At 53.7% G+C, this 21,244-nt stretch overlaps 1 protein-coding gene across 2 annotated transcripts in view; it reads left to right on the forward strand.

Moving 5' to 3' along the window:
• The window catches only part of arhgap29a (Rho GTPase activating protein 29a), a 36,021-nt gene that overhangs the window by 11,324 nt on the left and 3,453 nt on the right, over positions 1-21,244 (forward strand). Inside the window, exons 3-20 of one of the 2 annotated variants that reach the window (XM_084702833.1) lie at positions 7,430-7,573; positions 11,410-11,506; positions 11,672-11,744; positions 11,940-12,000; positions 12,423-12,563; positions 13,169-13,233; positions 13,383-13,493; positions 13,604-13,684; positions 14,066-14,224; positions 14,507-14,644; positions 14,860-15,050; positions 16,002-16,165; positions 17,549-17,677; positions 18,810-18,908; positions 19,188-19,351; positions 20,098-20,286; positions 20,485-20,622; positions 20,883-21,115. In XM_084702833.1, coding sequence (XP_084558959.1) covers positions 7,430-7,573; positions 11,410-11,506; positions 11,672-11,744; positions 11,940-12,000; positions 12,423-12,563; positions 13,169-13,233; positions 13,383-13,493; positions 13,604-13,684; positions 14,066-14,224; positions 14,507-14,644; positions 14,860-15,050; positions 16,002-16,165; positions 17,549-17,677; positions 18,810-18,908; positions 19,188-19,351; positions 20,098-20,286; positions 20,485-20,622; positions 20,883-21,115 — 2,377 coding nt within the window. Of the gene's footprint in view, positions 1-7,429; positions 7,574-9,927; positions 10,298-11,409; positions 11,507-11,671; positions 11,745-11,939; positions 12,001-12,422; positions 12,564-13,168; positions 13,234-13,382; positions 13,494-13,603; positions 13,685-14,065; positions 14,225-14,506; positions 14,645-14,859; positions 15,051-16,001; positions 16,166-17,548; positions 17,678-18,809; positions 18,909-19,187; positions 19,352-20,097; positions 20,287-20,484; positions 20,623-20,882; positions 21,116-21,244 lie in introns of those variants that run through there. The other variant, XM_084702834.1, reaches the window with a different exon arrangement.

Consider the following 21,244-nt stretch of genomic DNA (forward strand, 5'->3'; position numbering starts at 1 on the left):
CACATGTCGGTTGGCGACCTGTTTCTTCATCGTGGCTCCTTCCACGGTCAGAAGAATTCACCGGGGGGGGGGGGGGGTTCACTGGCTAAGTGTACGTGTCACATGGGCTGAGCCCTCATCGCAGCGGCGTGGGTTCGAATCCAGCCCCCGGCCCTTTGCTGCATGTCCATGGGCTGTTGTGCCTTGTTGTCAACACAGAATCAGAAGACCACGAGAGAGGAGCCCTGGACATGAGAGCGTCGACAACGTCCGCTACAATCATTAAGGGTTGAAGCGGGGGTGGGCCCTGAACCGAGGCTTTGAACTTGTTTCTCAAGAGGAACCTCTGATGCCTGGAGAGCTTTTGCGTCATCACCCAAATCGGAGGCTCCTTTGAAAAAAAGAGGGAATTTGATTTCAGCACAATCAGACTCCTTCATTTGGAGGAAGGAAAGTGTTTTTCCGACGCCGGTGGAAAAACTCACCCCTGACAGGAATAGCTTTATCCGTCCCGTGTTGTTGACAACATCTCACCAGCGCAACCTACCACATGCAACAACAGAACCGGTTGACGGTTATGAGACTAATCATGTTTTAAGGGCTCAGGACCGAGTCAAACATCTAGGCCTCCTGTCACACAATCCCCATTCAGTCAGGATTAGGATGCTAGCAAAGCTAAACAAAGTCCTCTTGTTTGAAAAGCTACACTCCCCCCCCCCCTGCCATTCTCCCTTTGACAGGTGTGCTGAAGAGGCCTGCTTGGTTAGCCATTCTGAGGCCTGTAAAGCCGCCCGGCTCCCCAGTCAGTCAGCGTTAGCTTGGCCGCGGCGCTCCCGCCAGGCTAGTGCTGCACAGTTCTGGAAGCCAGCGGGAGGTTGGAGCAGGATTTTCAGCCTCTTTTTAAAGAAAGCATAGTTGGAATACCAGCCTTCAGAGCTTTGCATCAACAGAGGGTGTGTGTGTGTGTGTGTGTGTAGGGGGGGGGGGGGTATATCAGTAGAGAAAGGTTGCCTGTCTTCCTTCACTGTGATGGACAGCCCAGAGGAGAAATGAAAGGAGGAAAAAAGCAAATTCTTGACTCCACGCTAAGCATCTCATTGATATGCTAAAGTCCGCAGAGCCATATCCAAGGGTAAACATGGCCGTTGGCTGGAAAAGGAAGTTTGGGAAGATCTTATTATGAGGATTTGGTCCTCCAAGTAAGGGAGTGTTGAGCTCAAGGTCTAAGTGGTGTTCAGCTTCAGCCACTGTGAGGTGTTTACTCAGCAGAGTTTTGAACACTAAAGGCTCTCAAGTATTAATAAATAACCATAGCTCCAAAGAGGAGCAGTGGAATTTGACAAGGAAAGAGAACAGCTGGGGCCGCTCACGGGCCTGTGCAGTCCCTTTAAAGCAGTGAAAAGCATAGACTGTAAGAAAAGATATACAGAACAAACAACTCAACGGTTTCTATTTCAGACTACTGTTATCTTGACAAACTGTAAAAACATTTATATAAAAAAAAACATTTGGAGTCATGACAGCCTGACAGGAACTGGCAGTCGTTCATACTATTTCAGAGTCAATCTCCAGAGTCAGGTCACACCTCCGCTCAACAAAAAAAAACATTCTCAAACCTCAAATTCCCAGCCTTTTCTTGAGAGGATGATGTTCTTTTTTCTCATGCTAATCGCTAACCTGCTTGGCTGAGACTTCACCCGCTGAGTGCTGGTCCTGAGAGCTGTCCCACCCCCCACCCCGGCGGACGGCGCTGTGTGCTGGGCCGGACGCTCCGTCTAAACGCCGGCTCTTTGTGTGTGCAGTCATGGGAAAGAGCGCTTCAGAGGTGGAGCCGCGGGGGGTGGCCCTGGCGTGAGCGGGGACGTCTGGAGAGGAAGAGGTCCCCCCGCTCACTTCTTCACTCCGGGGCCGTGTAATCTGCTGATCCGTGGCGCGGACCGCCGGCGGTCGCACCAATCGGGGGGGGCGGAGCTGGGCCGCTAGCCACAGGAAGTGTTTCTGAGGGGGAGGGGAGGTCAGGGTTAGCTCACCGGATAAGTGAGTGTACTGTGCAGTATGAGGCCTTACGGCAACAGCCTGGGTTTGAGTTTGGCTTGGACCCTTCCTCTCTGTTTCTCCCTTCCTTTTCTGTCACACTTCACTTAACACTGTCCCATAAAACATGAAAGATGACATCTTTAACTGGGCGGGAAGGGGAGTCTCTCCAGGCTGGCCACCAGTCCACTGATCTGGGATGCCCTTTTACGACGGAAGCGCCCCGTTAGAGGTGAAGTGGGTCCACTTTTTACAACCCTGGGCAGCAGCGGTGGAGCATGTTGACTCAGACATCACGTCTGCGGCGAGCGGCCAGCGCTTTCTCAGGTCACGGTGACATGGTGGGGGTATCGAGTCGGTAAGTCTGAAGAGAAAAAAAACAATGTGATATTTGTATTTTTGATTGACTTCGAGGTGTGACAGGGTCTCCATGCATGAAGCAGAGAGGCCTGATTTGTGCTGGGATGGATTCGGTTCATAGGTCACCCCTCCTGCTTCTTCAGGATCACAACGTTGCACGTGAGGAATGTCCCATTCCTCTTAACGCAGCCATCATGCCCGGCCTGGTTAGGCATTCAGGGGTTAGGTCATGAAAGGACCCAGCAGTGGTTTGACACGTCAGGTCACATTTAGACACCTTGATGGACGGGGGGGGGGGGGACGACGACGACACACAGCGAAACATTTCAAAGTGTTCATTAAACACCGGGATCGCTCATTTTACCCATGGAGTGTTAGGGACATGGGGCTCTCCTGGGGTGAAACGAACACTTAGAAATGTGCCGTGTCGTTGTCGCCGGCACCGTATTCAGCCCGCAGCGCTACGAGGTCCTCGCGTTTGAATGAGATCCCCGCACACAGTTGTGACATGTTTAGTGATTTCACACCAAGCACCCCTCTGTCCTGTCGGAGGTCATGAAGCATAAATAATACTTCACCCCCCCACTCGAGATCTGCAACGCATGACTGAATATCGCTAGGGGCGCGGGCGTAGGAATGTTGCCAAGTCACATCATATCGAAGACAGTTTGAATGTTCTGTGTGTAACAGGCAGATTGTGACATCAGGGTCATTCAATTCCGGATTATTCCAGTCTGATTGCACTGTAGCTAGGAGTTGTTGTTTTTTATCGAACTTATACTAACTTATATTTATCGTGCCTTGTGTTTACAACATCTCTTGTGCAATGGACTTTTGTCACATTTTCACGAGACTGATTTTGTGTTTGTGTCCGTCTTGAAGTTTGCTACAGGGGCTGGCAGGGTGGGTACCTCCATGAGCCACAGTCGATGAAAGGCCTCACTCATTAGATTGCTGCTCCCCGGTGTTAGAGAAGCCCTGGGTGTTAAGTTTGGAGGTGTCATCTGGTGGTGAATGATTCAACAAGGTTTTTAATCCAGACCCCCCCGCCCCTTCCCCCTGCTCAGCGCATCTCGCCCTCATTCCCGCCACTCCCCCCCCCCCACCACCTCCCAAAACCGACCACAGTCGCTCAGGAATGCCATGGTTTCCATGACGCTGCTGCGGTAAGAATGAGGCAGTATGTCTCTGGCAGTCCCCTGCCTGTCGCCCTCCAGCTCCTCCCCAGGACCAGAGACGGACCCCCCCTCTCTTTACATCCTCTCCCCAGAGAGACCACCTCTTCCCCGGACCCCCTCCTCCTCTCCCACAACCCCTGGTCAGGATGGGTCTGGGACAACACCCTGGGGAGGGTGTTCTGCTAGGCTGCTACCAAACAACCCCCCCCCTTCCTCCCTTTCCCTCAACCAACAACCGCTCTTCCCCAACGCCGCCCCCCCCCACCACACACACACCACTCCTCCACACTCACACTCACTCACACACCACTCCACCCCCCCCCCCCCACACACACACACACACACAGACCACTTCCCCCCTTCCTCCTGTGAGAAGTGAAAAGCTGGCGTTGTGATTTATTGTTCCATAAATGCTTCACGTGGAAGCGACCATCAGGAGGGGACAGGCCCTGTTTGCTAGCGGCCTCCCAGGACAAAAGACCTCCTAAGGTTCCTGCTCTCCGGCCCCCCAAGCCCTCTCCACACTCCCACACTGTCCCCGGTTCAGAATCAAGCTACTTTTCCCGCCGGCAGCTGCTAAGTCTTCTTGTTATGTCTCTGCCTTGTGTTCTGTGATTTTGTGTTCAGTGAAAGTTTGCAGACTGAAAGCACATTTCTTTCCTGAAAGTCTGATATGTTTTGTGGTGAAAACCTCCCTTTGGTGACTGGTGGACCCTCCAACAACCCCCCCCCCCCCCCCCCCCCCCCGCCAGCCACCTCTCCACCACCCCATCACCCACCCCCTCCGCCCCCAGTCTCTGGTGAGAAGCGTGTGGGGCAGACCTTCTCTGGTGGGAACCAGACCTCTCCATTGTGCGGCCAGACAGGGAGTCTTGACAGCGACCGTCCCCACACGTCCCGTCCAGGCCGACGGCACGGGAGGCTCCTGCTAATTAGCCTGTGTGGAGGGCAACAGGAAGGAAGGAAGAAGACCCTGGGTCTCACTGGCCTTCACGTCCAGCCCCTCTGTCCTTATGTACCTTAACCCCCCCCCCCCTCCGCCCTCACCCCTCACCCCGTCACATTGTCTCTGTATGAGGCTCGAGACACAGGAACCTGCCAGCCTTTGTGTGTGTATTGTCTCTAGACATTTGAATGTCTTTAAACAGGCCTCCACTTTGACCGGGACCCATTAAAGGGGCTTCGGGCTCAGGCCTGCTAGCGCTGAACTTTGACCCGCCCCCGATAATGATTTGTCAGAGGTCCGTCACACAAGGACCAGGGAGATAACGGGCTCTTCTCAGAGCGACGGACCGTTCGGGGTGGGACCGCGTGAACGCCGGTCGGCGGGTGCTTTGCGTGTGTCGCGGGAACTGGACGGCGGTACGAGCGCGCATCCTCCCAACGCAAAGAAGCCTGCGACACTGCGACACACCGATTAAAGTCACGGTAACTACAGGGTTCATTTACAGGATGGGTGCAGTTTCGAATCTCCCCCACTTGTACGCCAGTTTGGACGAAAGCGTCCGCTAAGTAAGAGCCTTGTCCTCGCGTGGTCACATATCCCAGCGGGACGCCCCGCCTAGCCAGGACCTCAGGACGCCCCGAGGCCCCAAACACGACGAGCAGCGGCAGCCATCGCAACACGCCATCACGGCCCCGGGGGCACAGGAAGTGACATGTTTTGTGACGGGAGATGAAGATGGATGGAGATGGGTTGCCAGGGAGCAGGGTCGTGGGGATGGTTGCCAGGGAGAGGGACTGGTGAGGCGGTTGGCAGAGGAGCAGCTGCTGTGTTGTGGAGTGTCGGAGTGCAAGGCAGGCCTCATATGGCTGTCTTCATCTGAGGCAGAGGCAGTAGCCTGTCCCCCGATACCACCCGCTTTTTTGGACATCCGTTGGGCTCGGGTTGGGCAGTGACCCTCTAGGGCAGTTTGGGGAAAAGCATCAGTTTGTGTTCTGGAATGTTCTGTTGAAGTGGTAGTCTGTACCTACCCACCTGAGCCGTGTGTGTTTTGCTTGTGAATGCCATGATTCTACTTGAAAGCAGACCTGTCGCTTTTGTGGCTTAAAAAGAAGGCTTTTGTAGCGTTTTTTATTCGCCGTGGACATTTACATTTATGCATTTAGCAGACGCTTTTATCCAAAGCGACTTTCAAGAGAGAGCTTTACAAAAGAGCATAGGTCACTGATCATAACAACGAGGTAATCCCAAACATGGCAAGCAGCCAAAACACGAATCATAAATTGTGAAAAACTTGAAGTGCCAAAGGGAAGAACCATAAGAGCATGCAGTTATACAAGTTCCAAAAGAAAACAACATGAACCCCAACATTTGTAAACATGTGCGCCATTCATGGTTCGGTGACATCGTCCTTGTCAAACGCTCGTCTCTGAAGCCGGTCCTCCCCCCTCCCCCCTCCCCCCCGGGCCCCGTGTGTGTGACTGGCTCCCGCGGGGCCTGTCGGAGACCCCCGGGTCACCTGTCGCTCCTGGTCACCATCCGCGCGACCGTGCCGGCCTTTTGTTTTGGTCAGCGCTTGTTGACTTGGGGACCGCTGGTCAGCGGTCACCTGCTGGTCAGCTGGATTTCCTGGTGGAAGCGCTGCGGTCATTGTCCCCGGTCCGCTCGGCCCGCCCGGCAACATCAGCTCCAGCGCCGTTTTTTTGTCCCGCTCCTAAAAAGAGGGGGGGGGGGGCGGATGACAGAAAGACTGGGAGACGCTAAAGTCTTCCTGATCCCCCTTTCCATACGGCGGGTAATCCTGGAGCGACGGTCAGCACAAATCTGGCTTTGACCGCCTGTTTCTGTGTGTGTGTGTGTGTGTGAGAGGTTGTTCGGGTGGGTTTGCGTGTGTGTGTGTGTGTGTGTGTGTGTGAGAAGAGTGTGCCAGCCATGTGTTTGTTCATACCTGTTGGTGTGTGTGTGGAAATGTGGTTAGTGTGTGTATGGTTATGTCATTTGTGTGTGTGGTTAGTGTCAGTGTGTGTGTGTGTGTGTATGGTTATGTGGTTTGTGTGTGCACGCAGAGCCCTCACTGTGACCCCTTGTTTCACCAGGTTCCGGGATGTGTGTATGTGTGTGTGTGTGTTGTGTCAGAGTTGTGTCATACCCCCCTGTTGTTGTCAGTACAACACTCAGAAGTCCTTTTTTTTTTCCAGGGAGATTACTCACAATTTCCCCTTCATTCAGCAACACTCTCATGACTTCATTCTTTAAGTATGTGAGTGCACACAACTAAGGTACCTTGATATCCGATATCTTTATTGTTCTTCTGCGGTGACTAATTGTCTCTAGTGGACCCTTTTGCACATATGTACACATACCTCTGCTGTAACTGAGTTTCAATATGACGAGGCCTACCTCAACAGCCAAGTGATAATTACAGTTCTAACACTACAGGGTCATGTTTAGCGATGCAGTTGTCATTTGGAATGCACTTTTCAGCTCTCTGGGGAATGCACTCACTGAGGCAGTAAAACCACACATGTGTCTGTTCTGTGGCTCAGAGGCTAACTCCATGACGACTGTTGTCAGGAAGAGGGGGTGGTGCTGGTGACTGAGTGACCACATAGTAATGACTTGGCCTGTGACAGTTGTCGTGGGTTACCCTGTAAAACGTACACAAGACCACCTGTGTTCCGAGCAGGTCGTAGAATCCACCCGGTGGCGCGATAGAAACGCGCCGAAGAAACGGAGGAGCCCTCACTGAACTGCTCCTCCCAAGGTTTTTTTCTTCTTCTCCTCCTCCCCTCATTTCCTGGGAAGTTCTCCATGTCTTCCTTGAGGGTTTCCCTTGGTTGAGGCGCGGTGCTCGCGCTCCGCTGCGCAGCCTGTAAGACAGGGGCCGCACTCGTGAAGTTGGCTGTGATCTGAAGAGTGGTCGTTTCTCCTCCAGAGCGCCGGGACTGTCTGCACCAGGTGGCTCACGAGCGGCTGGGGGAGGTCCTGTGCGTGCTGAAGGCCGTGATCGGCAAACACCAGAGCCTCAACTCCGTGGACATCCTCAGCGCGGCGGGGACCGTCATCGCCCGGGTCAAAGGTCAGTTCCGGTGGCCGACGCGCCCCCTCGCGCGCTCTGTCTCCTCCCCGTCTCTTTTTGTTGGTTTGTTCCGTCGCTGTCTCTCCACGCTTCTTTGTCCCCTCTCCCGATCCCACCCTTTTCCCCTTTCTGGACTATTCTGACTAACAGCGAACAAAGGAAACATTAAAATGCTTCCCGGCCGCCAGGTGCAGAAATGTGCAGGACGAAGTTCTAAGCACAGGGCCACAGTGAACCAGTCGACAAAAAGCTTTTTTTTTTTTTTTTGCTGCTTTCTTCAAGAAAAACTCCCCAAAAGGCTTGGTATGACCCCGGCCCGGCTTCACAAAGACCTCCGTTGATCAGGGTTTTTAAAAAACCCACAACAGCAGCTATTTAGACTGAATCCGAATCCTCGTTCAAGGCAGCGAGACGGAGACAGGGAGCAGTGTGAGGGGGGGTGAGGGAGGGGGGGGGGGGGTCTGTGTGCTGTGTGTCCAGCCCCGAGGGGACGGAGGCAGCAGCAGCAGCACTCCAGCCCTCCCCCCCTCCCCTGAGATGACCCTCAGACACCGGGACACACACACACACAGTCGTACGGTCCCTCCTGGGCGCGGGGGGGGTGGGGGGGCTTCAGACTCCCACAGAGCCCACCTCCTCTCCTCCCCACGGCCCTCTGGGCGTAGCTGCTGTGACAAGGCCCTGAGTTGATCAAGATCCTCGACAGGGTGACATCCTTAAACGCGTGTGTGTGTGTGTGTCGTTTTGTGTCTGTGCGCTGAACGCGTGCATGAGGGTTTGTTTGCGTTCGCTTCTGTGAATGTGACGTCGCTTCACTGTATTTGTCACACAGGATCCTTCTTCATCTTAGTCAGACCCATCCCGAGCCTGTGTGTGAGATGTTAGATCCAATGGACCCAGCACGAATACTTTAGGGCTTCTGTCTGAAAGAAGCCATTGTACAGTACCAGGAAGAGGTCTTTGTGTGGGCGTGTGTGTGTAGGGGGGGGGGTGTGAGTGTGTGTGTGTGTGTGTGTGTGTGTGTGGTGCTATTGATCGGTGTGCTTTCCTCTGACAGCAGGACAGACTGGATACAGGACCCTGTATGTTCCTGTGATGTTACTGAATGAGGGGGATTGTAGTCAGGGCCGGACCGGGGTTCTCCAGGGAACAGTTTAATATTAACAGTATTTTACACTAACTGTATTTACCGAGACAGTCTGTGATGATTGTACTGTTTGGAGATGTCACGGCTTTGGTACATTAGTTAGCAGGATTCCTTTCTGTAGGCTACTGTAGGACCACTTGGCCCGCACAAACGGCACGTTGTTGCTTTTTACAACCACTAGGGGGCCAGAATCTCTCACTCAGTGTTGCCAACTCTGCAAGGTCTTTTTTAATCAAAGCTCTGACCCTACACACACTCACTCACAAGCTACCTGTGGCTACAAGCTCCTCACACTCTGTGTAACAACGAGACCGAAACAATCAATTCAGGAAGGCTGATTAAATTGGTAGGATTGTCGAGTGTCTGGGGGCTCGGAGGGGAGATGAGAGGGCGCCGTGCTCGTTTGCAGGCTCGCCTGTCCGTCGGCCCGGTAGATTTAATTCTGGAACAAAGCGCCGTCACCCACGCCTGGCCTGATTCCTCCCCTCACAGGAGGGGGCTGTGACTTCCACTGAGAGAGAGAGAGAGAGAGAGAGAGAGAGAGAGAGAGAGAGAGAGAGAGAGAGAGAGAGAGAGAGAGAGAGAGAGAGAGAGAGAGAGAGAGAGAGAGAGAGAGAGAGAGAGAGAGAGAGAGAGAGAGAGAGAGAGAGAGAGAGAGAGAGAGAGAGAGAGAGAGAGAGAGAGAGAGAGAGAGAGAGAGAGAGAGAGAGAGAGAGAGAGAGAGAGAGAGAGAGAGAGAGAGAGAGAGAGAGAGATTCACAGGAGACACACTGGTTTCCTGTGGAAGCGGACGGTCGATCATAGTCCTGGTCGGCTTTTACCGTCACTCAGTTGTCCCCTCACGCGGTAAACATCATTCACGTTCTGCGTCTCCACCTGTCAAATCAGGTCACCCTGCCTCCTACATCTCAACCCCTGAGTCGCACCCGTCTGGGCCTCGACGTCTGTTTTAGTCCGGCAGCTTCCGCCGCTCTCCTCCAGAGCCAGGCGCGGGGCCTGGAGCGGCGTTCAGGAGCATCGCGGCTCTCCTAGCGCTAAAAACAATGCCATTTCTGAGCGATGATGTAACTTCCACGTCGGGCCCTGCTGGCCGAGGTCCGAGCCAGAGCTGGCATTGTGTTCCAGCAGGCTTCAGGATGTCCTGAGGAGGGGAGGGGGGCGGGTGGGGGGGAGGGAGGGTCACAGTCGGACTGAACTAAGTCACAGACCAGACCGCTCGGCTAGTCCGGGCTCACTGCACCTCCTGGGAACCCTGGACGTTCTCTGGAAGTCTCGGTTCCACAAGTTCCTGGAAGCACCCCCCCCCCCCTTCTCCTACTACCACCCCGGGTTTGAGGAACCTGCTGGGGGATTTACAAACAGACAGAAGCCTGGCTCCGAGGGTCGTCCCGTGCCAAATTCGGGGTGGAACAACGATGGCTGGGAGTCGTGAATGAAAAACCGAGACCCTGCTGCTGCTGTTGCACACCAAGCGTTCGGCTGGGATGTTGGTTCCATTGAAGACGTGGTTAGGGTCTTGTGTATGTTCCCGAAGACCGATGATACAGAGATGGTTGAGGCGCAGCTTTGACGGGAAGGTTTGTGGACTTCAACGTGACCTTTTTCTTAACATCGCTGTTTACATTTAAATACACCCAGAACAAGAAGTCCATGTGGTGGCTTAGTGGTGGTTCAGTGGTGAGTGTATGCGTGTGTGTGTGTGTGTCACTGCTCGGTTCCTCATATGGCGTAAACACAGGAAGCCTCCTGTGTCAATGGGTTAGGGTTAGCTGATTTCTTCTGTCTACGTGTTCAAGAGTTTTAAAATGGACACCTATCAAGTCCTGTCTAGCTAAACGGTTGTTTAGATGGAGAACACCGGACCTATGACCACCGCACTGCATCTTATTTCAAAAATGTCCTTCTTCTGTTTACACTCAAAGACAACAGTTAAGTCACAAACTGGATTGTCTTATGACTAGCTGACGGATTTCAGAGGACACAGAAAGTCATGCATGGTAAGAAGGACTTTATTAATCGAGAAGCAAGACTGTTCGCTCAGATTACTTTTCCTCAGCTCTGGAAATGGCCGTTGTTAGGCGCAAAGACGACCATGGCTGCCCCGCGGTTGTTGGTTGCCACGTCTTTGGACTCTTTAACCAGCTTACTGCTGGGTTATTTTATCTGCGTGCGACAGGAAGTTTGTTATGGAGACTGATTATAGACGTATTTACATTTGAGTTTCCTTCCTTTATTTTTAAGACGCTGTTGTGTATAGATTTGAGTCAGGAAATCGGTTGCCTCTCTTGAGGAAATCAGCCGACTTCAGTTATGAGCTTGTTTCCCCGACCCTCCATCCCTAGTCTTGCGTGAAGGCCCCGCTGAATGAAAAGCCTCTCTTTCTGTCTTGTTTAGAATTGTGTTTATTCTGCGTCTGGGAAAGGGGATTCTTTGTGTAGTACAAGTGACCTGACATGACTTAATGAAATGCCTCAGTGTCCCCAACACTTTCACAACTTCTCTCACATGCCTGTTCAGAAACCAGACAAGGATGAACCTGATCCTGTTCCTCCTAATTGTCTGTATTATGTGTGTAACCGGGAGAGAACAAGGGTTTAAGTACAAGCCCTGTCCAGTATAAGAGGGGTATAAAATGTCACAGTTCTTGAGTTTCACCCATCAGGACGATTGTCTATCCCTCTCCTGGCAGGTGTGAACTTCAAGGACGTAAACGAGGACAACAAACAGGAGCTTTTCTCGGAGATCTACTCTTCCATCGACACATTAGCTTTCACGTTTGGCAATGTGTGAGTACAACGTCTCGGGTTCTTACAATAAGGGGGATCTTTCCCTCAGATTTACTAATCCCTACCGGATTAGCCCTCACCTAGCCACTAAACCTGAACATCACTACAGCATTCGAACCGGTGCTGTACCTGCGGTTGACGGTTTAACATTGCTTTTCCCTGCAGAGTGTCGGACTTCCTTATGGGCGATGTAGAGAATGGCTCCTCGTTGGGGCTCCCTCTGACTAGAAGAAGCAGGGTGAGGGAACCAGTGACACACACCTACCTACACAACCTCCACCTAACCCTGTGTGCATACAGTATACAGTGCCTGCTTTGGAAACACCTAGCCCTTTAGCAAAACAAATGGTCTTGAATGCACAACTTCAATGACGTTGCTCCCGAAACAGACTTGCGAGTGGTTCCTCATGGCCTCTCGTTTCTGTCTCCTCAGTCGTCAGAGAACCTCTCGGTCGAATGTGGAGGAACCAGCCTGGAAAGGGACGACCCTCCAGGTGAGATTCACACCCTGCAACGGGGACGTCCTGTCGCTCGGGTCGAACAGCTCGTTTTAGACAGGGGACTGGACAAGGATTCCCACTGCCGCTGCTGCTGCTGTGTGGCAGAAGTGGGTTTCTCTGACCCGCTAAAGTCACGATGACCTATTGGGCTCAGTAAGACGAATACATATTAATGCACATTAATGCAGCCAATCCCTGTCACAACCACTCAGCTCTAAGGCTATTACAGCCCGTCCATTGCCAAGGTCGTCAAGCTTTACTCCGTGGCACTCTCTCAGTCCCAGGCGCCCGTAAACCACACACAAACACACACACACACGCAGTCATGTCGGCTTTGCTGAGGCGCACGCGGTCTGGGACCACGCTCACCCCCCTCTTCTTCGACGTTCCGTGCGGCATCTCCGTGGTGGTCACAGGTCCCCCGGCGCGGGCGGAGGAGGTGGACGGGGCGCTGCAGGGCAGCGAGGGCGGCGTGGAGGCGGCGCTGCTGTACGCCAAGGCCTGGTCCAAGTACAGCAAGGAGCTGCTCGCCTGGGCCGAGCGGAGGATCGCCGCCGGTGAGTGACGCCAAAACTGTACTTTTTTCGTGTGAGAACATTGTTTTTGGGGGGATTGGAATTCCCCTCCGAGAGGGGAGTTTGTTTTCGCCCGTTTATCCAGGTCCGCTGTCATAAGAACGCACCGCTGGTGTGGAAGGGACGCTTTGAAACGGGCCGCGTTCGCGGCGTGTCGACTGTGTTGACATTAGCATTAGCACTCGTCATTGGGACTGACAGGCGGCACTGGGTAGTTTAAGTGATCAGGATTAAGTTAGAATCGGAGCCCTCACACACAGTTAGAAGTGTGTGAGGTGACACCAGGCTCCTGAAAAGGACATGCCGTCAGACCCAGTGTGGCCTCCCAGCGGTGTGCTGTCATTCCACGATCGATCGACTGTCAAGTGACAAATGCGCTGTAATAAGTCACAGAACCGTTTGGGGTCGTGTACTTAATCACTCTTTAAGCACACATACAGTGACGGGTCAACCATTAGGGTTTTGGTGTGACATAGCTCAGCCACGTATCTTGTTTGGATAAGACTTGCATTTCTATTCCTTTCATTCTTTGTCCGGGGGAACGTTCTGTGACTCGTGTGTGTGTGTGTGTGTGTGTGTGTTTGCAGATGTCGAGTGTGCGAAGAGCTACTCCAAAATGGCCGAATCGGCAAAGACGCTGGCCAGTCAACAGGTGACCGAACATACGTTTTCATCGTGTCCTCGTGCGGCGCTCTCCACAGCGGAAAAATCCACTGTCCCTTCACGGCATGCATACAGTACGCGGACAGACGGTTTCTCCGTGCTCAATCGAGCGTTCATTTGTGTTGTGTCACAAAACAGGAATTCATGCCATTTCGCAAGATCTACATGTCGGCGTTCAAGAACGACATCGAGTACAGCCAACTGCTGCTTCACACCGCCGCGGCTCTGCAGGCCAACAAGTTCATGCAGGTACGTCTACCCACACGCTCTGCCGCTCTTCGGGGAACACAGGATGGAGGTGCCTGCTCGTTGACTCACTCAAGCGTGACCGTGTTCGTGTGTGTGTGTGTGTTCCCCAGCCTCTTCTCAGTCGTAAGAGCGATCTGGACAAGCTGAGGAAGGAGGTGAAGGAGCGCTGGCAGAGAGAGCAGAAGAAGATGGTGGGTGGACGTGCCCTCTGACACACACCCCAGCTGCTGCTGCTCGTAGGAGTGGGACTGTGAACTCTAGGGCACTAGGACCTTGAAGGCATTAGGCATGGATTATAGTATATGTAGTTGACGCGGTGTTGTGAACAGGACCGGCGAGGTCAGTCAGCGTGTGCGTGCGTGCGCGTGGGCGTGTGTGGTTCCTCCACTGCATCTCCGACTGGGTGGTTACAGGAATGACAGAAATAGAAGGAGAGCAAACCAGTAGCCCTGAATCAGCACAAAAGTGTTGTAACTTCTGCCTCTCTGTGTGTATATGTCCGTGTGTATGTGCGCATGTGTGTATGGTCGTGTGTTTGTGGCTGTGTTTCCGACGTGGCTGTGTGTGTTCAGCACGAGGCAGACAGCGCCCTGAGGAAGGCGCGGGTGCTGCAGGTGCAGAGGCAGGAGGAGTACGAGAAGGCCAGGCTGTCCACCAGCCGGGCGGAGGAGGAGCAGCCCGCCAAACAGCTGGACAAGAGACGCAGGCTGGAGGAGGAGGCCCTGCTGAAGGTACCACACACCTCCCCCCCTCCCCCTCCCCGGTGGCCCCTGGAATCTTTCAAAGGAGGGTCCGAGCTTATCGAGGAGGCACCTAAATCCTCCCAAAAAAAGAGCTCCGAGATCATCCCGGAAGGTTCTAGATCCTCCCGGAATTTCCTAGATCACTAAGGCTCCCCAATTGGAACAGAAGCCCTGCCGATCCTAAAGGAGGCCCCCTAGAGTTGTTCTTGTTCGAATGCTGAGCTGACGTGAGCCCATGTAACCCCCCCCCCCCCCCCCCCTGTGTGGTAGGCAGAGGAGGCCCAGCAGCACTGCGAGGCCTGCCAGACCGACGTGGCGGTCAGGAGGGTGGAGCTGGCCACCACCAAGAGAGACGTCCTCACCCAGCTCAGAGAGATGGTCTTCCAGTGCGACCTGACTCTCAAGGCGGTACGTCCCCCCAAAACCCGGCGTCCCCTCTCCCGCCTGCTTTTTCCATTTCAGCACCGTCCGTGAGGTCGAACACCGACGGGAAAATCTCCCTCATTTGAAAAGGCGACTGCACTCGCCCCTCCGCGCCATTCACGCGTCGCTTTGGTGTCGACGGCGTCGGCCGAACGAACGAAAACCGTGACACGGTCAAATGTCATTGCGTGTGTGTGCAGGTGACGGTCAACTGGTTCCAGCTGCAGCAGTCCCAGGCCGTGTCCCTCCCCGTCAACCACCAGGTCCTGTGCGAGAGCGCCAAGCTGTACGAGCCGGGCCAGCGCTACGTGGACTTCGTCAGGAGCCTGCCGGCCGACAAGGCCCGGGCCGAGTCCCTCTCCTTCGACGCCAGCGTTGCTCAAAGCACGGGGTGAGGGGGGTGAGGGGGGTGAGGGGGGGAGGGGGGGGTGAGGGGGGGAGGGGGGGGTTCCCAGGGGTGTCGCAAGCCACTGGGCGAAAGAGAGGGCGGCGGCCAATGCAGCTGTTTTTGTGTGTGTGGGGGGGGGGGGGGGGGTGGGGGGGGGGTGGGGGGGAGTTGCAGAGAAAAAGATTGAAGTTGTGTTAGAAAGCGTAACACAATTGAGTGCAGGCCACAGGTCTTCCTGAGGAAGTGACTAGTCAGAGTATGGGGGAGGGGGAGGGGGAGGGGGAGGGAGGATAACTCAGTCTTAGGCTTCTGTGCTCTGGATCAACACAGCTATATACTACATACTTATAGTAAGGAACACTTGCAATATATGAATTGACCTGACTCCTTTGATCTCAAAGTCCAATGCTCTACCACTGAGCGAGCCCAATCCCAACAGTTATGTCTTAGTCCGGTGGAAAAACTCTGTCTGCGCTGCTGACCCGTGTGGTTCAGGTCGAGTTGGGTCTGGAAGTGCCCACAGAGAGACACAGCTGGCAGGTGGAGAGGACATCTTTGTTCTGGCTCTGTTTACATTTCCTCCCCGCCCTGCCCTGGTCTGATCAGAGGAGGGGAAGTGCAGGCGGGAAAAGCTGGACAACAACACCCCTCACACACCGTGCAGTCACAGGGTTACATTTAGAGATCCCACTCATCCTGTGACCATACCCAGTGGCGTGGGAGTGCACCAGCCAGGGGCCACCTAGAGCCTAGTTAGACCGTTCACAGTCCGGATCCGATCATGCCGGCGTTACGTCTTTAGGAATATGAGATCGGTGTTGAGTGCATATTACCCTGAGGGATCGAGGACATTCGGCGTTTGAATACATGTTTCAGACAGCCCAGTGTTGGAATATACTTTCCTCCAGATCCGCAGGAGAGAGTTTCACCTCTGTTTTGCGTTTCCCCTCCCAGGGTGCTTTTCACCAAGAGGTCGCTGAGCGGCAGCCACTCGTCCCACGGCAGCCTATCGCAGGCCTCGCTGCCGTCGGACTTCCCGGGCGCCGGAGAGAGCCCCGCCCACCCGCGGCCGGCCAAGATAGCGGAGCGCCGCTCCAACAGCAGCACGGACATCCAGGGTAGGCCCACGCACCCACAGGACGTGCACCGCTGACTCCCCCAGGCACGCGGAGGGAGCGCGCTTCAGACGACATCGCTCGAGCCCTCAAATAGCACGGCTCTGGTCTGGTCTGCACTGTGTCGACGCCAAGCACTTCTGATGCTTCTTGGTGTCGGCATCAGCTCACTGCCTCAGTGGTATCTGGGGCTTGTTGCCTGGTAACGATGCTTCCAGACCAGTTTCCGACCACTCGCACAACATGAGGCAAGGCCATGAGACATGTACAGTACACATGGTTTAAATGCATACTTCATGTTTTGATTGAAACTCCATATCCATTATTGCCTCTATGCATCAACTAAGATGTGACTGTTGTTAAATGCAGTTCTAAGAGTACGATGTGAAACCCTCCATGCTTGTAAGGAGGGCCGTACAAATTAAACTGGATCTGATTTCAGTAGAAAAGACGGCCTTAGCAACTCCATTGACGACACAATAGAGCAGGATGATTGGTGACGAGTATGATCAGGTCTGCGGGTTGATTGGGAGTGTGTGAGAGGAGTGTGTGTGTGTGTGTGTGAGTGTGTGAGAGAGAAGTTGTGTGTGTTTGTGTATCCATCCAGGCTCAGCCTTGTGGATATAAATGGTTGGAGATTACAGTTGTGACTCTTATTTACGGAACACACACAGGCACGCGCACACACACACACACACACACACACACAGCTGTTTGATCATACTTGTGGTTTGGTTCCTCATCTGAATGATAATATCCTGATAGGTTTCAGGTGCAAGCTCTTTCTGGTTTTTGTTCTTTATGATTTAGTGTTTGTTGATTAAGCGTTGCTATGGCAGCCAACATCACCCTTCAGAAAGGTTTTTATCCTGAGGGTGGCAACACATCAAGAATTCATTCAGCCACATTCAGTAAGACGGTAAAGCTTCCGTGACTATATTGATGTCATTTGAAAACCGACACAAGTGTCCTTTTTAATCACATGTTAATGTAAACTCACTGGATACGTCACACCTGGATGCAATATTAGCATTCAAGTGTCACCGCGACGAAGTACATATTCGTAAACATGTTAATAGGATATTCTTTCTGAGGAGATTGTAGGTGGTGAAGCAGAGATGGGGTGGAGAGCTGGGCACGGCGAAGTGTCTTGTTGTGGTTGTAGAACATTGTAGTTGTCGCCGTGTCTGGTAAAAGACAGCCTGTTTCTCGGCGCGTCCCTTTGTAGGACCGTGCCTGTTCTGACTAGATGATCTGATGCTGCTCTTATCACCGCCGTGTGTACATTGCTTTGGATACAACCCTCAGCTAAATGATGGAAGTGACTCCATTTAAATGTACTGGGAAAGTCGAGAGAGTCAAATGTGATTGTGAATCTCGTTGCAGCGCTGAGGATCCAAGGCCCGTTTCGAGCCTGGGCCACGGGTAGTCAGGGTGGGGGCATGTGCAGTGACTCCGAGAGCGCCGGGGGCAGCAGCGAGTCCCGCTCCATGGACTCCCCCACCGCCAGTCCCGGTAAGACCCACTGGACGTGCCCACTCATGCTGTTGTCCCACCACGTCCTCCTTCCTGTTCTCCATTTCCTGTCCCCGTTATCCCACTCTCGGTTGGTCGCATTTTAGATGAGATGACATCAAACTTTATTCATCCCTGACGAGAGAATTGAAATGTCACAGCCGCCCCAATAAAATCAATACATGTATAAATATTACAAATATACACAGTATTCGCAGCATCTCCTACCACGGTATTTCAAACAAAGAACATGGTATATCTCCTTCAGAAGGTCTGTCGTTTCTGTCAGTCCTCTTGTTTGTACTCGCTAACCTGCCATCTGTCCCTTCATAACCTTTCATTTTCCTCATCGGGTGATGACTGGCATGTGCAATAACAAGTGGCAACACGTGCCGCCCTCCAACATCCCCCGCCTGTCACGTCTCTCTCCACCTGGAGAGGGAACACAAGACAGACCGCCCTTACGTCATAGTCATAACATCCGCCCTGTCAGATCACAGACAGTACAGTCAACCTGCAGTCTGAGATGGTCGTTGGTCTGGAACGCGTCTCGTCGCTTAACTGAGCCGTCGGAAAGAAGGCTCTATTTTTTTTCTTCTTTTGTTTGGCTCATTTTGGCTGGGATGTCCACGAGAGCTGTAAAGGTCCTGGATGTTTCAGCTTGCCCCAGCCCGGTACGACACCCTGCTGCTCCTCAAGCAGGAGATACTGCAGCAGGTCAAGCTTCTAATGAGACGGTGGAGAGGCTTCAAATCTAAACACTTCTTTCTTTCTTTCCCTCCTCCTCTCTTCCTCTGTTCCTTTCTTCCTTTAACTGCATTCTCCACATGCCCGGGAGATGTTTTCCAGAACGTTCTCAGTAGCTGTCTGAGATGGGCCTCTCACGCAGACCTTTATGGGAACAATACGGAGGATTAACAATGGGCTTGATCACTGAATGGAAGTGTGAATCACCCATGATGCCTTTATGGCGGTCTCCAATTGGCTCCTTGACCTTTCACTTAAAATGAGCCCCGGCCCGCCGTGGCACATTCATAAGCGAAACGGTTTTCCGGAACAGTCCAGGGTTTAGTATAGAGAGCCGCCGCCCCGGCCATGAGAACTCACCGGCGTGTCCTCTTTACCTGCACAGGTGACTTCAAGAGGAGATTACCCAGAACCCCCTCCACAGGCACCATGTCGTCGGCGGACGACCTGGACGAGAGAGAGCCCCCGTCGCCGTCAGATAACGGTGAGTCTGAGGGGGGGGGGGGGGGGATGGGAACTCGCCCCGGGGGGCCCCCCGGGGGAGACGGCTTGTCTCTCGTTCCTGTGTCCGACGGCGGGGGTCGCTGAGGTCATGCGTTGGTGTCGTGAGGGGTTCTGGGATGTCGGAGAAGGGAAGCGACAACAGAGGAGCTGTCACACGTATAAGAAAAAAAACAAAAAAAAAAGATAAAGTGGCTGGGATGAAACCGACTGGCAGTGTGAGAGGAAACTGACCCCGATCCACTCTCTCTCCCCCTTCCAGGTCTGAGTGAGATGGGCATGGAGACAGCCAGTTCCCCAGGCCCCTTCAGGAACACTCTGATGTCCAAGGCCGCCCAGACACACCGGCTGAGGAAGCTGAGAGCTCCGTCCAAGTGCCGGGAGTGTGACAGCCTGGTGGTGTTCCAGGGGGCCGAGTGTGAGGAGGTCGGTTCTCTTCTTCTGCTCTGGTCGTCTGGCTCCTGGTAACCCATGTTTCGGCCACTCAGGAGGCTCAGTCACTCTGTCGCTTGTGCATGGGATCAAACCGGACTCAAACTGATAAGAAAAATCCATCGGCCCTCCACATAGAGGGGTTGGCAACCATGTTCAAATGCGTAAGACGGGCGGTGTAATCGAGGGGGAAAAGCACTCCAGAGATCCATGAACACATACAAACTCAGACATCAGTCATGTGTCTGGCTGGATCCTCCTCAGTGCAGTGGAAACCAGAGGCCTTGAGCCGGCCCCACTCACCCTTTCCTGGAAGTTCTCTCTCCACTCTGCTTATTTTAGATCGAGTTCCATTCAATATTTATAAAAACCCTAAGATAATGTTTGGATACATTCAGAAGGACAAAGAACGGGTCGGTCCTACAGGGTTACTGAGTGTGTCGACAGACAGTTTGCGTCACACAGTCCAACATGGCTGAACGGGACGCTCCCTGAATGAAGTTGACCGACTAAATTACATTGGCCGGGTTTCCCAGATTCGCTAAGAGCTTCTTAGGAACGTTCTAAGAGCGTTCTACAGCACTCTTAGAACGCTCCTAAGAAGATCTTAGCGTTAAGAGCTTCTTAAAGAATCTGGGAAACCCGGCCATTGACTGTGTTTTCTTTTTGTTTTTTTGTTCATGTGACTCGACCGCGCATCGCCTGACTTGTCGCATTCGTTTCTGTGGCTGTGTCCCCAGTGTTACTTGGCCTGTCATAAGAAGTGTCTGGAGCTGCTGGCTATCCAGTGTGGTCACAAGAAGCTTCAGGGTCGCCTGCACCTGTTTGGCGTGGACTTCACCCAGGCGGCCCGGAGCAACCCCGACGGCATCCCCTTCATCATCAGGAAGTGCACGTCGGAGATCGAGCACCGAGCTCTGAACATCAAGGTAACCTCGTTAAAACATCCGGCCCCCACTGACAGCCAGGCTCCTGCTCTTGAATCTCCCCACCCCCCCCCGAGCGAGTTTTTTCAAACTGGTGGGAAACTCGCCGGGTGTCTGGATTTGGAACGTGTTCCTCAAACCGTACCGGAGTGCTCTGTTTGAATCTCCGGGGCCGTGTCCTCTCTGGTTTGTCTCCTCCAGGGGATCTACCGCGTCAACGGAGCCAAGTCTCGGGTGGAGAAGCTCTGCCAGGCGTTCGAGAACGGCAAAGACCTGGTGGAGCTGTCTGACCTCTACCCGCACGACATCAGCAACGTGCTCAAGCTCTACCTGCGCCAGGTGAGGCCGTCACCGCCGCGTGCATCACCTCCGAATCAAGTCGACGGAGTTCGGCTGTTGCTCGCCCCCCACCCCTCCCCCCCCCACATGCCGCCCGGCCAAACTCCCTTTTCGCGCCTCCTCCTTTGACTGTCAACAAAAAAACGCCGGGATGCTTATCTCCCCGTCTCTAATCTCATCCCCTCCGTGTGTTTGTCCTCATGTTTCAGCCTCCTGCGTTTAGAATGAACTTCCTTGTTTATTTCTCTCCCCCTGCCCAGCTCCCGGAGCCCCTCATCCTGTTCCGCTACTACAATGACCTCATCGGATTGGCCAAGGAGAGCCAGAGCGCCATCGTGGAGGAGGTGGAGACCCTGCGGGCCGGCCCCGCCTCCGAGGCCCAGCAGGTCAGCTTGGAGCTCAGCCGGGTCCTGTTCAAGATCCGCGACCTCCTGAGGCAGCTGCCACCGGCCCAGTACAAGACCCTGCAGTTCCTCATTCAGCACCTGCACCGGTAGGACGAGCAGGGAACACACACGCGCGCCCGCCCACACACACACCCTGACCGTGTCAAACAGAAAACCCTGCTTTCGGCAGGGAGAAGATCGATTTGAATGAACCCAAACCCAAACTAGACCAGAGG

Source organism: Hypomesus nipponensis, chromosome 8, assembly GCF_054491055.1.
Source record: "Hypomesus nipponensis isolate SF chromosome 8, ASM5449105v1, whole genome shotgun sequence".
In the NCBI taxonomy this organism is placed as follows: Eukaryota; Metazoa; Chordata; class Actinopteri; order Osmeriformes; family Osmeridae; genus Hypomesus; species Hypomesus nipponensis.